Source organism: Corvus brachyrhynchos, unplaced genomic scaffold (assembly GCF_000691975.1).
Source record: "Corvus brachyrhynchos isolate BGI_N302 unplaced genomic scaffold, ASM69197v1 scaffold26, whole genome shotgun sequence".
Lineage (NCBI taxonomy): Eukaryota > Metazoa > Chordata > Aves > Passeriformes > Corvidae > Corvus > Corvus brachyrhynchos.
Genome location: NW_008239324.1, coordinates 4,653,767 through 4,666,639, shown reverse-complemented (window position 1 = coordinate 4,666,639; position 12,873 = coordinate 4,653,767). Strand labels below are relative to the sequence as shown.

The 12,873-nt window shown below is 51.2% G+C and overlaps 1 protein-coding gene across 1 annotated transcript; it reads left to right on the top strand.

Moving 5' to 3' along the window:
• Positions 1–7,145: 7,145 nt before the first annotated feature.
• CX3CL1 (C-X3-C motif chemokine ligand 1) lies at positions 7,146–12,850 on the top strand. The gene is made up of 3 exons (XM_017740937.1): positions 7,146–7,410; positions 9,931–10,054; positions 10,691–12,850. The coding sequence occupies exons 1-3, from the start codon at positions 7,341–7,343 to the stop codon at positions 11,790–11,792; spliced, it is 1,296 nt and encodes a 431-aa protein (XP_017596426.1). The 5' UTR covers positions 7,146–7,340; the 3' UTR covers positions 11,793–12,850.
• Positions 12,851–12,873: the final 23 nt, after the last annotated feature.

The following is a 12,873-nucleotide window of genomic DNA, read 5'->3' as shown; positions in this document are numbered from 1 at the left end:
ACGGGACAGCTTTTGCTCATAGCCCTGGTTTGACATCAGGGCTGTCCTGGGGGAGGAGGTTGTTCCCCAAAGAACACTTTGAATCCCAGACATACCTCATCTCTGCTTTCTTCAGTTCTTCCCTGCTGCCTCCTTGGGTTGATATGACGAATCATAGCATGGGGCAGAAATCTCTTTTACCCTTATCCTCAGCACCCTCTCTTTTAACTATCCCCAGCCAACAACAAAATGCTAATGGCTGGCATCTGTTGCTCTTTTAGTTGATAAGATACTTGCTGCATTAACCCTAGAAACACACCCACAGTCACGACAGCAGGTCAGGAGCCCAAGAATCTCATGCATCAGGCAGTGAGACAGGCACGATGCTGTCATGGTTCCAGAAAGAAAGCTTGGCTAAGGCAAAAGCATGCTGCCCTGGAAACAGGCTGACTCTGTTCATCTAAACACACTGTTGAGGCAGCAGCTCCCCAGTGGGGTTAGAGCTGAAACCAACAGGAGTGTGGAGGCTCTGGGCAGAGGCAGAGGATACACCCTGTTCTTACAACATGGGGTGCAGAAAAGCTGGGGTGGGAGAGGGAAGGGATCCAGTGACTCCCTGGTCTCCCAGCTGAGCCAGCAAGGCTTGAAAAGGGTTAAGCACCTGGGCAGGGAAATGCTTGCCTGGGCTTGTTTTTCTGCCCAGCCCGTGTGTGTCTGTTTATTGTGCTGGGCCACAGAAAGGCTGTGCAGGCTCCTGGGACTGTTTGCTGCTGCCTGTGTGCAACCCTGGGCACCAGCCAGAGCTCGGTGCTTGCCTGTGGCTGAGGCTCAGCAGAGAGAGCCACTGGAATGAGTGGGGTGACAGCTCTAGTCTGGAAGGCTGTGATACCCCATTCTATAGGAAAGTTGCTGGGATGGAAGGGCTCAGCTCAGCCCGGGGCTGCCAATGCCCCAGCACAGCCACATCTATCAGGTCATAGCACTGCATGTTGTTTCTGGGGCTGGCCAGCCCTCATGGAGACACTGCGGGGGATCAGCCCCATGGCTCCACTGGAAAGAGGTTTGGGGATCTCTCCTTCACCCACCATCATGGCTTAATGATAACCTCATGTCAAACAGTTCCCACAGCCTTTGCTGGAAGGCTCACAGACTTCTCCTGCCCAGAGGAGACGGGAAGAGGTGAGCCTTTCCGAGAACAGAGCTGCTTCTGGTAAGCTCCTTTCTTAGAGACTGTCAGCATGTGCAGACATGCTGGATGGAGAAGTGGGAAGAGGGGATGCGGAGAGGTGCTGATTGTGCTGGCCCATGCACGCCATGGGATGGGGCCCGAGGGCTGGTTCTGAGGCAGATGGGAACTCACAGCACCCCAGACAAAGGGCTGGGGCCAGGACCTGGCTGTTCCTACCAGGAAGACCCTTCCAGGACATGAGGATGCCTTACACAGGCACTTGCTGCTCCTGCTGACAGGGGAGGGAGAAATAGGGGGAGTAAGTGGGGCTGCTGCAAATAGGCATGTGCCTTATCCTCTCCCACAGCAAAGGCAGCAGGCACTGGCCTGGCCTGAGGCTCTGGCAGAGGTGAAATAGCAGAGCCATGGCATTTTGCTGCTCCCCATCTTCTGTCCAATGCACAGGGGCTCTGGAAGGATCTTTTTCCAGGATGCAAAGGAGGGGAGAGCCCTCTTTATCACCCTGGGACAGAGCACGGCACAGCTATCCCTGTGCCAAGGGAGAGCCTGGCAGCAACTCCAACAGCAGCTGTAGTCTCTTGTGGCACATGGAGATTTCTGTCTTGTCCTGCTGACCACCGCTGCTGCCACTCTCACCTCTCCTCCCTGCAGGGCAGTGGCAAGAGACCTCCCTTCTATGGATCCTGGAATCACAGAACATTTTGGACTGGAAGGGATCTTTAAATGCCATCTAGTCCAACCCCCCTGCCATGGGCAGGGACACCTTCCACTATCCCAGGTTGCCCAGAGCCCCATCCAACCTGGCCTTGAACAATTCCAGGGATGGGCCAGCCACAGCTTCTCTAGATAATCTCTGCCAGGGCCTCGCCACCCTTATAGGGAAGAATTTATTCCAGATATCTAAGCTAACCCTTCTCGCTGACAGTTTGAAGCCATCTTGACTTGTCCTGTCATTCCACGCCCTTGTCCAAAGTCCCTCTCCAGCTCTCTTGTAGTCTTGTTAGTACTGGAAGGGCTCTAAAGTCTCCCTGGAACCTTCTCTTCTCCAGGCTGAACAACCCCAGCTCTCTCTGCCTGTCTCCATATCGAAGGTGCTCCTGCCCTCAGAGCATCTTGGTGGTGTCTGGGCATGCTCCAGCAGCTCCACACTCCTCTTGGGGCCCCAGGGCTGGGGGGCAGATCCTCTGTCTCTCCCCCATTGTGCCAGCTTCGTGGAACCGTTCTCTTCAGGGCCTGCAGCTACACAGAAGGATTGCAACATCAGGATATTTCCCCAGCTCTGTAGGGACTTGGGCAGGACCCAAGGGCTTGATGTGTTCAGGGAAGCCTGCTCTGGTAGAGTCCTTTCACGCTCCTTCCCCTCAGCTGAAAAGCTGCCCAAGTTTCACCTCTGCCATCCAGGCACCTTTCCCAAAGGTTCCCCATCCCCTTCCCTAGGAAAGAACTTGTTCCTGGTGGCTGAGTTGCTCTGTGGGAGGCAAGTGACTCTTCTTTGTTTAGAAAGAGCATAACCATGTTGTGCACTGGAGAGCTCCGTGTTTGTTTCTTTAGACACAATATTTTCAAACAACTTCAATCTTGTTCGTTGCAGCAGACAGTGCAGCCCTTGGCAGCCTCCATGGGACAGGCGCAGGATGAGTTTTCCTCAGTCCAGGCCACGGAGGAGAGGCACCAATTCCCACTGAAGGTGTGCACCTTTCCCTGCAATGTCCCACTAGGATCAGCCAACAGTTTGCAGCTCAGGTGTGATGCTGCCAGGGGAAGAGCTGCACCCCACAGCCTGGCTGCCTTGGGATGCTGACTGGTAGCTGTGGAAAATACAGAGTATCAGCACTTTGCACTGTGTGCTGGACTCCAAATGGGTTCTCATTTATAGAGAAGGAGGAACCCATTGTGTTCAGAGAAGTGAAAGCCAGAGTGATGTTCTCTACTGCTTTTGGAAACATTTTCTATGTAAAGCAGTTTCCTTAAAAAACAAGTCTCAGAGTGGTTGATACTTCCAAAATTTGAGGGTTTTCCGCTCCCTGTGGAGACACTGGCTCCAGACAGGTCCAGACATTTGCTCCTCATTTCCTGCTTTATTCTTAAATGTGAGAAAATACAAAATCATGCGGTACCAAGCAGACTCTCTTGATCCCCTGCCATTTAATTCTCTCCCTTATTACAGCAGTGGCTCAAGAGCTCTACAGAAAGCACAGAGGCTTCTCCAAAGGGCATCTCCAGTGTAAGAGGCCACATTTGGCTCTGAGGAGCCTTCTCCTGAGTTTGGCACTGATGTCCTTGGCCAGGAGAGAGGGGGTTGGTGGGTTGGTTTGTGTCAGAGCAGTGGCTGAGCTGCCAATGCCACTGAGGAGAGGGGGGTTAGTGCGAGGATGAGCTGCCACGAGGCAGCTGGGAGCTGTGTCAGGGGAAAGAGAATCCCATCGTATGTCCAGAGCTGGAGTCATGTATCAGTGTGTCTCCCTGCAGCACCAACACTGGCTGGGGCATCTCAAAAGCTAAATGTTCCTGCTGCCTCTTCCCAGCAAGCCTCTGGGATGGAGGACAATACTGTGGGCAGACAAGGATGCTGTCAGTACCTGTTACGAGGCCCTGCTCTAGTGTCACCACCTCCTGAGGCCTTGGAGGCTCCTGAACATGCTTCCCATGAAGTGGAAATCATCAACGTTCTCATCTGATCCACTCTGGCATCTTTCTTTCAGGTCAGATACAGGCTCCTAGCTCTCACTTACTTTCCCTTTTAATTCTCAGTCTTCACCTTATTTCAAGGAATACGAATCTACTGTAAAAAAACAGTTCTTCTTTCACAAAGAACCAAAATAGCAAAAATTGCCAGAATGGAAACTCCCTGAAGGAGATGGGAGGTGTTCTGGGCCATTTCCTGTTTGTTTAGGACACAGCCCACATTCTCTTTATATATTGTTTTGCATATAAAGCTTTGCAGGTTCAAGGTGCTTTGTGCCTTCACGAGCAATTCCCCAGGTATGAGTCATATATTCCCTCCACCTGTGAGGACCTTGACCCTATGCACAGCTCAGGCTGGTTGTGAACAGTCCTGGCAAAGCTGTGGTGGGTGGGAAATGCTGGAGCTGCTTTCATATCTCTCCTGGGTAAGATGGGATCTGGCACTTTGACCTGTGGTGTCTGTGGTTTGGAGCAATAAACCAAGTTCCTGGCTAAGGGTAGCCAGTGAACAACCAAAGGTTAGGGGATGACAGCAGATCAGGCTTCTGAGTGTGCCTGGTGCCTGCCACCAACGTCCCCAGCAGACCTTGTTCTCCTTTTGTGTGCATCAAAACCAGCGTTTAGGTAGCAGAACATCCATCCTGATACAAAAATGTCCTTAAAGCAGAGCAGGAGCTGGAGGCAGAGAGCCCAGATGCCAGCATGGACACTGAACTGTCTGGCATGACATCCTTTTGTGCATGCTAAGGGTCACACCTGGGGCAGTGCTGGAAGGCCCAGAGGTTGCAGGACCCCCTGTTGGTGCCCAGTGCCCAGTGTGTGGTCCCTCTGCCCACACTCCATGGCAGGAGCACGGGCAAATGTTTGCGAACGTTTTTCCCTTGTCCGTGTTTCCAAGCCTTCCTCAGCCATACTGTAGTCACACACAGGGGGAAAAACCACCCCTCTTTCTGTTATCTACTGCTTTTCTTTGGTGCTGTAACACTCTTCAGAGAACCTTTGGGTGCAAAGGGTAACCTCAGGAAGTCTCCTAAGGAGGAATGGGGACAGGCTGGGATAAGCTGGCCCTGGTTCCCAGTTACTCGGTTTTTCTGCTCTTTGTTTCCCTGCAGGCTGGATGTCCCTGACTCTCAGGGTTGCACACTCCATCTCTTGGATGCTGTGATTCATCTCTGTGGACTGGGATTGCTTGTGTAGGAGGTCACCTGCCTGCCTGCACTCATCCATGTCACACTTTAATGTACAAGTCCAGATCTACACTGAAAAATGACCTGCTATTTCTGGAAACTAAAGTGAAACCAAATCAAATTGAGAAAACAAGTGCCCAGACAATTCCTACTGTAACTAAAGAAGCTAAAATCGGTTGAAGGTAAGATGAGCTCAGAGGAGTCCTGAGATCCTTGACTGTCAGACTGACACAACACCTATGGTTTACCACTAGTTGTATTAAGAATATCTCCTGGAATAAATCAGATCCTCTGACTTTAGGTTCTTCAATGCTGCAAGACCCCAAAGAAGTGCAGTAAGGGTCTGCCACTGGTGTGGAGGAGCAGACGTGGGATGGGAGGGTGGTATAGGAAGTGGGTTGGGAATGATGGTGCCAGTTTTCTGCCAGCTGCAGCCCAGGTTTGTCACTACTCATTGGAGCTGCCTGCTCCTGTTAGAGGCAGTTGCTGTGCCTCTGTGTCCTGCTTTTGGTAGGAAATACAGGGCTTGGTGGTGGCTTAGGCCCTCGCTGCTGCCAGCACTTGATGGTTCGTGGTGTCTTACAAAGCCACACTGAGGCTGCAGCTGCCCTCCACACTCCTGCTGTGGAATTTCCTTGTGCCACCTCCAAATCCAGCTGCTGAGCTCACAGAGAGCAAATGGAGATGTCCAAAAGTGACCTAGAGGAGTTCTCTGCCAGATAAAACACCTCCAGCCCAATCTGCAGAGGAAAAGCAGCTGCATTATCTTCCAGAGAGCAGTCTGTGCCTTAAAACAACAATGCCTATGGCAAGTCATGCCTTTGGCAAACAAAGCACTCCCCCTCCCATTTACCTGAATGTTAGAGCCCTTCCTCAGTTTTACCTATCTCTGGCAGCAAAGCCTTTGCAGAAGAAGCAGAACCTGTTTCTTCAGGGGAGATGTGAGCATGTGTGGGCTGTGCCATCACTTCCAGCAGCTGAGGTGCCCAATGGCCTCAGGCAATGCCACTTCTTGGGACAAAATTTTCCTGTAAGGCTCTGTGGAGCTTGAGAAAACACTGTTTGGGGAAGACCCAGAAAACATCCCAATAGACACAGCGTGTTCTGTTCTGGCTGGATCAAACAGACTATTTCAAGCTTTAATTTTTATTTTATTTCCTTGAAATGGGCTTTTTCTTGTAATACAATATAAGCAAAAGCTGAAGTCACAGGCTGGGATTTTCACCAAATGCATTATATAAAAAACTGGGGGTTTTCTCTTTTGAAAACTAAAATCCCAACTGGCACAGTTGGAATTTCCCACAGAACAGAGATGCCAGATTCTCACCAGTCCTAAGAAAACACCAAAAAGATTTCGGGGGCAGTCTCAGACTCAGTCTTGATTTGTTTGCTGGGACCTGAGATAAAAGAGAAAGTAAAGGTTTAGGATGTGACTTCATTGTTGGTATGTCCGCTTCTGACCTGGCTTGGGGCTGGTGCCAGAAAGTCCCCAGACAGCCTGGTTCTTGCAGAGCTGGGGGTGTCGTGCTCCTGCTCTCAGCATCAGCAAGATCCCGATGTCTGAGCCCCTGTGTATGGGAAAAATCAGGCTGTCATAGCAAGCACACACTGCAGACAGCACGGCCCGGGCACAGGAGCTACCTGCAGAGTCACTGGGTCCCTGCTCACCCCTCTCTTTGGTGGTGCTTCTTAGAGGCAGCCTGGCCTGACATCAAAGTGTAGCTGGTGAACTCATAATCCTGATTAGCAAATTCCATCTCTTTTGGCCTAATGACTGCTGTTCTAAGATGGCTGCCAAAAAGGAAAGGAATAACTGCTTTTGCATTTGTGGTAATTAATGAGCTTACTGAGAAGCGGGGAGCTGTAGTTGGAGGTGGGGAGAGCTTTACAAGCCTAAGGACAGTGATGCCTTGGCACAGGCCAAGAGACATTGGTGGGATAGGAGGAGGCAGCAGCCGACCCCTGAAAGTCCCTGAATAATTTGCCAAGCAGTCTGGGGCTGCTCTGCATGTGTTAGGAAAAGCTGGTATAAGTACATCTGGGGAATTCCAGGAGCCATCCCTCTCCATAGCAGTCGCTATTCCCTCCCCTCTCTCCCTCTCTTCCCTCCGCCTCCTGTCGTCACCCTGGACACGTGTGAGGGACCTGAATAACAACTAACGCTCTGTCTCGGAGCTTTATAATCCTGGAATGAGCGGCAGCATCTGTGTTGCTCCGGAGGATGCAATAAGCAGCCGGGAGTGGGAAATACTGCCGGTAATCCCTCCGTGCCCGCCTTTCCTTCTGCCGACCACGGTAACATGAAGGCTGTCTGTCTCCAGATCCTGCTGCTTCTGCTGTGGGCCCTGTGCCTGGTGACCCTGGCTGGAGGTGAGCCACAGCTCCATGAGCCACGTTCATGAGGGGATGCTGATGGGGCCGGGGAAGGGGGAAGGTGGCACCGGATCAGGCTATAGGGACCTCTGTGGGATGCAGGCAATCTCCTAGCAGGATCTGGCTGGGTTTGGGAAGCAGTGCGGGGGAAGCCTATGGCCGCAATCCTGGCAGCAGGGACATCCGAGCAGCCCCGTGATGGCTTTTGTCACGCCTGAGGGCAGATGGGGAGAGTGTCGGAGAAGTGTATTAAGAATATTAGGAAAAAAAAAAAAAAGCATAACGTACTTCTTTCCCCCCTTTTTTCATGTCCCTGGGGACGTGGCAGGAAGACTGCAGCTGGCCAAGGGTGGGTGTCTGAGGAGACTGCACCCTGTCCTGAGGGTGCCGGCGCTGCCGTCACCGTGAGGCGGGGGCTGTCACCTGCTGGGTGTGTGCGTGTGGGAAACGCTCTCCGGTTCTCTGGACAAAGATCGAGCTGCGGGTGGCGCCGAGCGAGCTCGGAGCAGCGGGACGTGGTGGGCTCGCTCCGCCGGGGCCGGGCTCGGTGTCAGTGGCCCATGGCCCAGGTGATCGCTGCCCAAGGCAGCGCTTCAGCAGGGGGGTGCTGGGCTGCCACACAGGCTGGCAGCACCGCAGGCAAGGCTGGACTTTGTCCAGGACCAAGGGGTGATCTACTCCCACGATGGGAAGGGGGAGGGGCAAAGAGCCCCTGAGCTCCGTGTCCTGCTGCCACCGGACAGGAGTCAGGACAGCACGGGCAGCTGGGGATGGAGCTTCTCCCTCCTCACACCTCTGGGCAGGTTCTCCAGGGCTGGCCCGAGAAAAGTGGGCAGCAGGGACCCCAGGAAGCTTACCCTGCCCTGGGAACCTGCTGCCTGCTTGGCACTGCCTGACTCTGCTCACCCATGGTTAAGGGGGCTGGCTCTGCTGAAAGGCTGGTGGAGCTCCCTGGGTCTTTGGAGGAACTGTCCTGAAAAGCAGGTACCAGTGGCTCCTAAGAGCAGTGGTCCTGGGTGGAGAAATCCCAGATCCCTCTGGCAAACACTCAAATGCCACTCAGAGAAGTGGGGTTGTGTGCCCCAGGAGGACCATCCTCCACCCATGCTCCATCCTCCCTGTGGCATCCCTCTGTCCTTGGAAGGTGCTTTCCAAGCTCCTCCACTCTGGGAGAAACCTACCAGGAGTTCAGCCAAATACAAAGCATTTTCATTGGTGCCAATAATTGTAGAATCAGTTTGGGGTTCTCAGGGGAACAGGGACTTTGGGAGCAGTCAGGGACTGACCACTGGGATGGTCTGGCCCTCTTGTCACAGTTTTGTTGAACTGTGCTTCTGAAAGTGGAGGACACCAGCAGAATATCCTCTGGTTAATGAGAGTTAATTGGGAAGGCAGCTGCCCCTGAGCGGGGAATTCTTGACCCTAAAGTGCCACAGAAGACATTATTGCGTGACAAAAGAGTTTTGCTTTAACTTTCTAGAGGTGGAAATGGGCTTCTGTACAGGGGCCACAGGAGGGTTTGCTTGGGATTTCTTTGCAACCACGAGTTTCCCCAGTAAATGGTTGAAATAATTCAGAGTTCTCCTGTATTGATGCTCATTCTTGTACCTGTACCTGGATCATTCCTAACAGAACTGCATAAAATTCACCACATTCACTTGGGAACCAGAGGCAACATTTTGTGAGACACAGCCTGATTGAAACCAGATGCCAGTTCCTTTCTTCACAGGGGCCCCAGATAAATCAGGGCTTGTTTTTGTAAATCTTGCCCCCAGGGATGTCAGGAACAAGTTGGCAGGATGTGTTGTGCAAGTGCCTGTTGTGGGAGGCTGGAGGTGGATGCAGGCATGAATGGTCCCCAGTGGTGTGACCGGCCGTGCCCCTTGAAGGGGTCAAGGGGGGGTTTATTTTTACACTTTGCAAACTGAAAACCATATTTTCCAGTGGAGGTGGAAAAGATGTGTTTGGGTAGCTGGGCTGCTGAGATACCTGTGGGAGTGAAGCATCATTCACCAAAAGGTTCTTTCTCTGCACCCTTTCTCTGAGCCCAGGTGGCGTTCAGAGACCGTGTACCAGCAAGCAGAGAGGCAGGATGCTTCCTTGGAGGGGAAGTCCCACAGGAGGAAGAGATAAGGCTGATAAGGAGAGGACAGAGCACCCTGCCCACTGGTCTGCATCTCCTGCACCAAGAGCCCTCTGGTGAGGGTTGCAGCAGGTCTTTGGCAGATGAAGAAATGTATCTTCCGGGCGTTGTGCTGAGACCAGTCCTCCTGGGACCCAAAGGGGAGAGGACCTGCAGGTCCAAGGGCTTGCACATCCTACAGGACAAGCTGAAACACTGTCTCAAAAGCCCACAATTTTCACAGTGCTTTTTCCCCCCTCAGTTAAACCCTGTAGGATTTAACTTTTGTGGCAAATTTTGGACTTCTCCCTGAAGAAGGGGGAAAAGAAACAGTGCTGGTTTTGAGAGGCCCTGACAAAAAGGCAATGCTTAATAATTTGAAATTTTTATTTCAGGGCAACCCAAAGCACCTCTGAAGTGTTCAATAGAGTGCATAAGTTTTACAAAAGCTAAGTTAGCAGAGAAGCAGATCAGGAGCTACCGCAGGACCGAACCCAGCTGCAGAAAAGAAGCCATCATGTAAGTGCTGCCCCACTTCCAAGTGGGTTGGGGAAAGGGACTGAGGGATGTACTTGGCAAAACAGGGCAGAGGAACCAGGTGGGGAGAGAGCTTGTGTGTTTCTCTGAAAGCAGATACGTTGTCTGGACAGATTCAGACTTGTGAGCTTGTCTGGAAGTGAGACAAGCTCAGTTTCTTTTCTTTGGGATAATTGTTTTTTTTCACTTAAGCTGAAGTTGACGCACCACTGACACCGTTTTATTGCAACCCAGGGAGTGGCTCCAAAGTGAAGCTGCTGGGTTGACCTCGGAAAGTCTCACATCACCCAGTAAATCAGAGGGTTTTGTCTTCACTCATGTGTGCCCCAGGGCAGCTGGGGCCTGTGAAGCTTTCTGCCCTGAGTGCAGGAGGGAAACGCTATGTCCAAGCAGGACATTATGCTTTTGAAAGAGGAAAAAGTCTTAGGGGAAAATCCTTTCATTCATGAGTCATGTTCTGCTGCTACTCATTCAGTCAGATATCAGAGGCACCTGCCTTTCCTGAGATGAATCATCCAGACAATACTCGGTGTTTGCTATCTACACACTTTCCCCATAGCTCTGATCACCTGAACCGGTGTTTTCTTTATTCAGTGAGTGATCCCTTTTTATTTTCAGATTTACCACTCTGAAGTCCAAGGAGATTTGTGCAGATCCAGATGAAGAGTGGGTGAAGAAGATCAGAGAGAAACTGGACCGGAAAAAGGCCACAGTGTCCCCACTTCCACGTGATGCCACCTCACCAGAAGAGCCCGGTAGTGTTGAGAAACATGTTGGTCTTCCAGAAGTGGCTCCATCTCAAGCCACTGCTCCAACTAGTTTCTTCCAAGGGTCTGGAACAACAGTTAGAGAGAGAATACATGCTCCTGCTGCCAGGACAGAGGTGTCCAGCAAGTCTCCACTGAGCAGGCAGGACCCCACCCAGCTCCCTGCAGGATCCATTCCTGAGATACAGGAAGAGGCTGCACACTCCGAGGTTACTCCAGAAGCACAGAGAGAGTCCTCAAACTCTCCTGCATCTTCAACAACTGTTGCAGCAGCCATGGACTCCAGCCAACCCTCCCCACACCCCACTGTTCAAGATACAGCTTCTCCTAACTCAAGTTCAGACCTGATGCTTGCTACTAAAGGATCAGACCAACCTGTACTTCCTACAAATGGATCCCTGGAGCCTACAAGTGCCAGAGCCAACACACCAGACACTGCTTCCAGCAGTTCTAGATCAGATCTCCCCTCCATCTGGGGCAGTATGGAGACCATAACAGTCCCAGAGAAAGCACCACAGACTACTTCAGTTTCTACTCTAAGCTCCACCACAGCCATAGACAAAGCTGCTTCTGTCCATACCAACAGGGTTGTTGGTCCCCCTGCAGATGTGTTTAGTACTAGAACATTTGATTATTCATCGCCTGTAGGAAAGCAAGGGCCTTCAGACACAGTAGTTTCCACTCACCAGGCATTCTCAGGCCAAGCCAGAGTGCAGATGATCACAGTCAGGCCAAACAATCTGCCTCTGCCCAGCTTCTTGTCGAAGTCTCAAATGCACTTTGTCATCCCAGTTTCTGTGGTGTGTGGACTGATGGCTAGCAGTGTTGTTCTTGTATGGCTGTATCTGAAATTTGGAGTCAAACCAGAAGAAATGTCAAGAGAAATGGTACAGGGCTTGCTCTACCAGCAGGCAGGACATCAAGACAATGTCTATCCAATGGAAGTAATCTGAATGCTTCATGGCATGGACATTTCTGGCCTCAACTATATGTGTGTTGCTGCAGAAAAGCTGTTCATGCTGAACTGGTGACCAGTAGGAAGCAAGCCTGGGAAAAAAAATCACAGAGAAAACTGATTTATTTGTAGAGCAGGATGTCCAACAATATATCTACTTCATTGTTGACCAATCACAGTGTTTTGGAAATAAGGGAGACACTTCTTTTCTACTGGCACTGTTACGTACAAAGGCTGTGGCTGTTCTATTGCTGTTGGTGGCTCTTTGCCAGGTGATGTGATCTTCCAAGTTGCTGTTGGGAATTTTTGTGTGGTTCATCATGGCCCAGCCAAGAAGCCACTCACCCACCCACACTGTTGGACTTGGGCTCAGCCACCTTGAGCAATCTTAACACCAAACCCACACAATTTGCACTTAAACTCTCTGCTGCTTCTTTCTTTGCACTTCAGGTCTCTGCTCTGTCAGACCAAGACTGAAGCTGGTGGCCAGCTCTCCTTGGGCTGATTGAATTTACTCTCATCATTTTCTCTTGCTGGAGACACGAGGGATAGCCCAGCTTTTCAGAAAGAGGTGACCAACACTGCATCTGATGGGGGGACTGAAGGTCCCCCAGAGAAGCTGGCAACCCACAGTCCCTCTCCTCCTTGAAGTCAGGCCCTTCCTTTTAGCAGCTGTGGGCATTTCTTCTTGCAGATGAATTCTGAGAGCTGGTTCTCAGCAAATCAATGCAATAAATCCCTTCTGCTAGCTGATGCACCCTGTGTCCAGCTGCATCCAACACCAGGGCAGGATAATGCTGATTAATCTTCGCAAATGGGAGAAAAGAAGAAGTCACCCAATAATTTTGCTATTTCTGTGTTATCACTGGAACATTTTTGCTGTTCTCTGCAAGCACAAAACCCAGGAAATGCTCTTGGAAGAGCTAAAGGCAATTCTGGATTTAGCCATGCAGGAATTACTCTACCACAGCAGATGTAACGTCCTTTTGATCCCATTTTCTCTCTAGAAATAAGCACATTTGCTGATCCACACAAAAAAAAAAAAAAAAAAAAAAACAAAAAAAGCCGTTTCCAGGCCC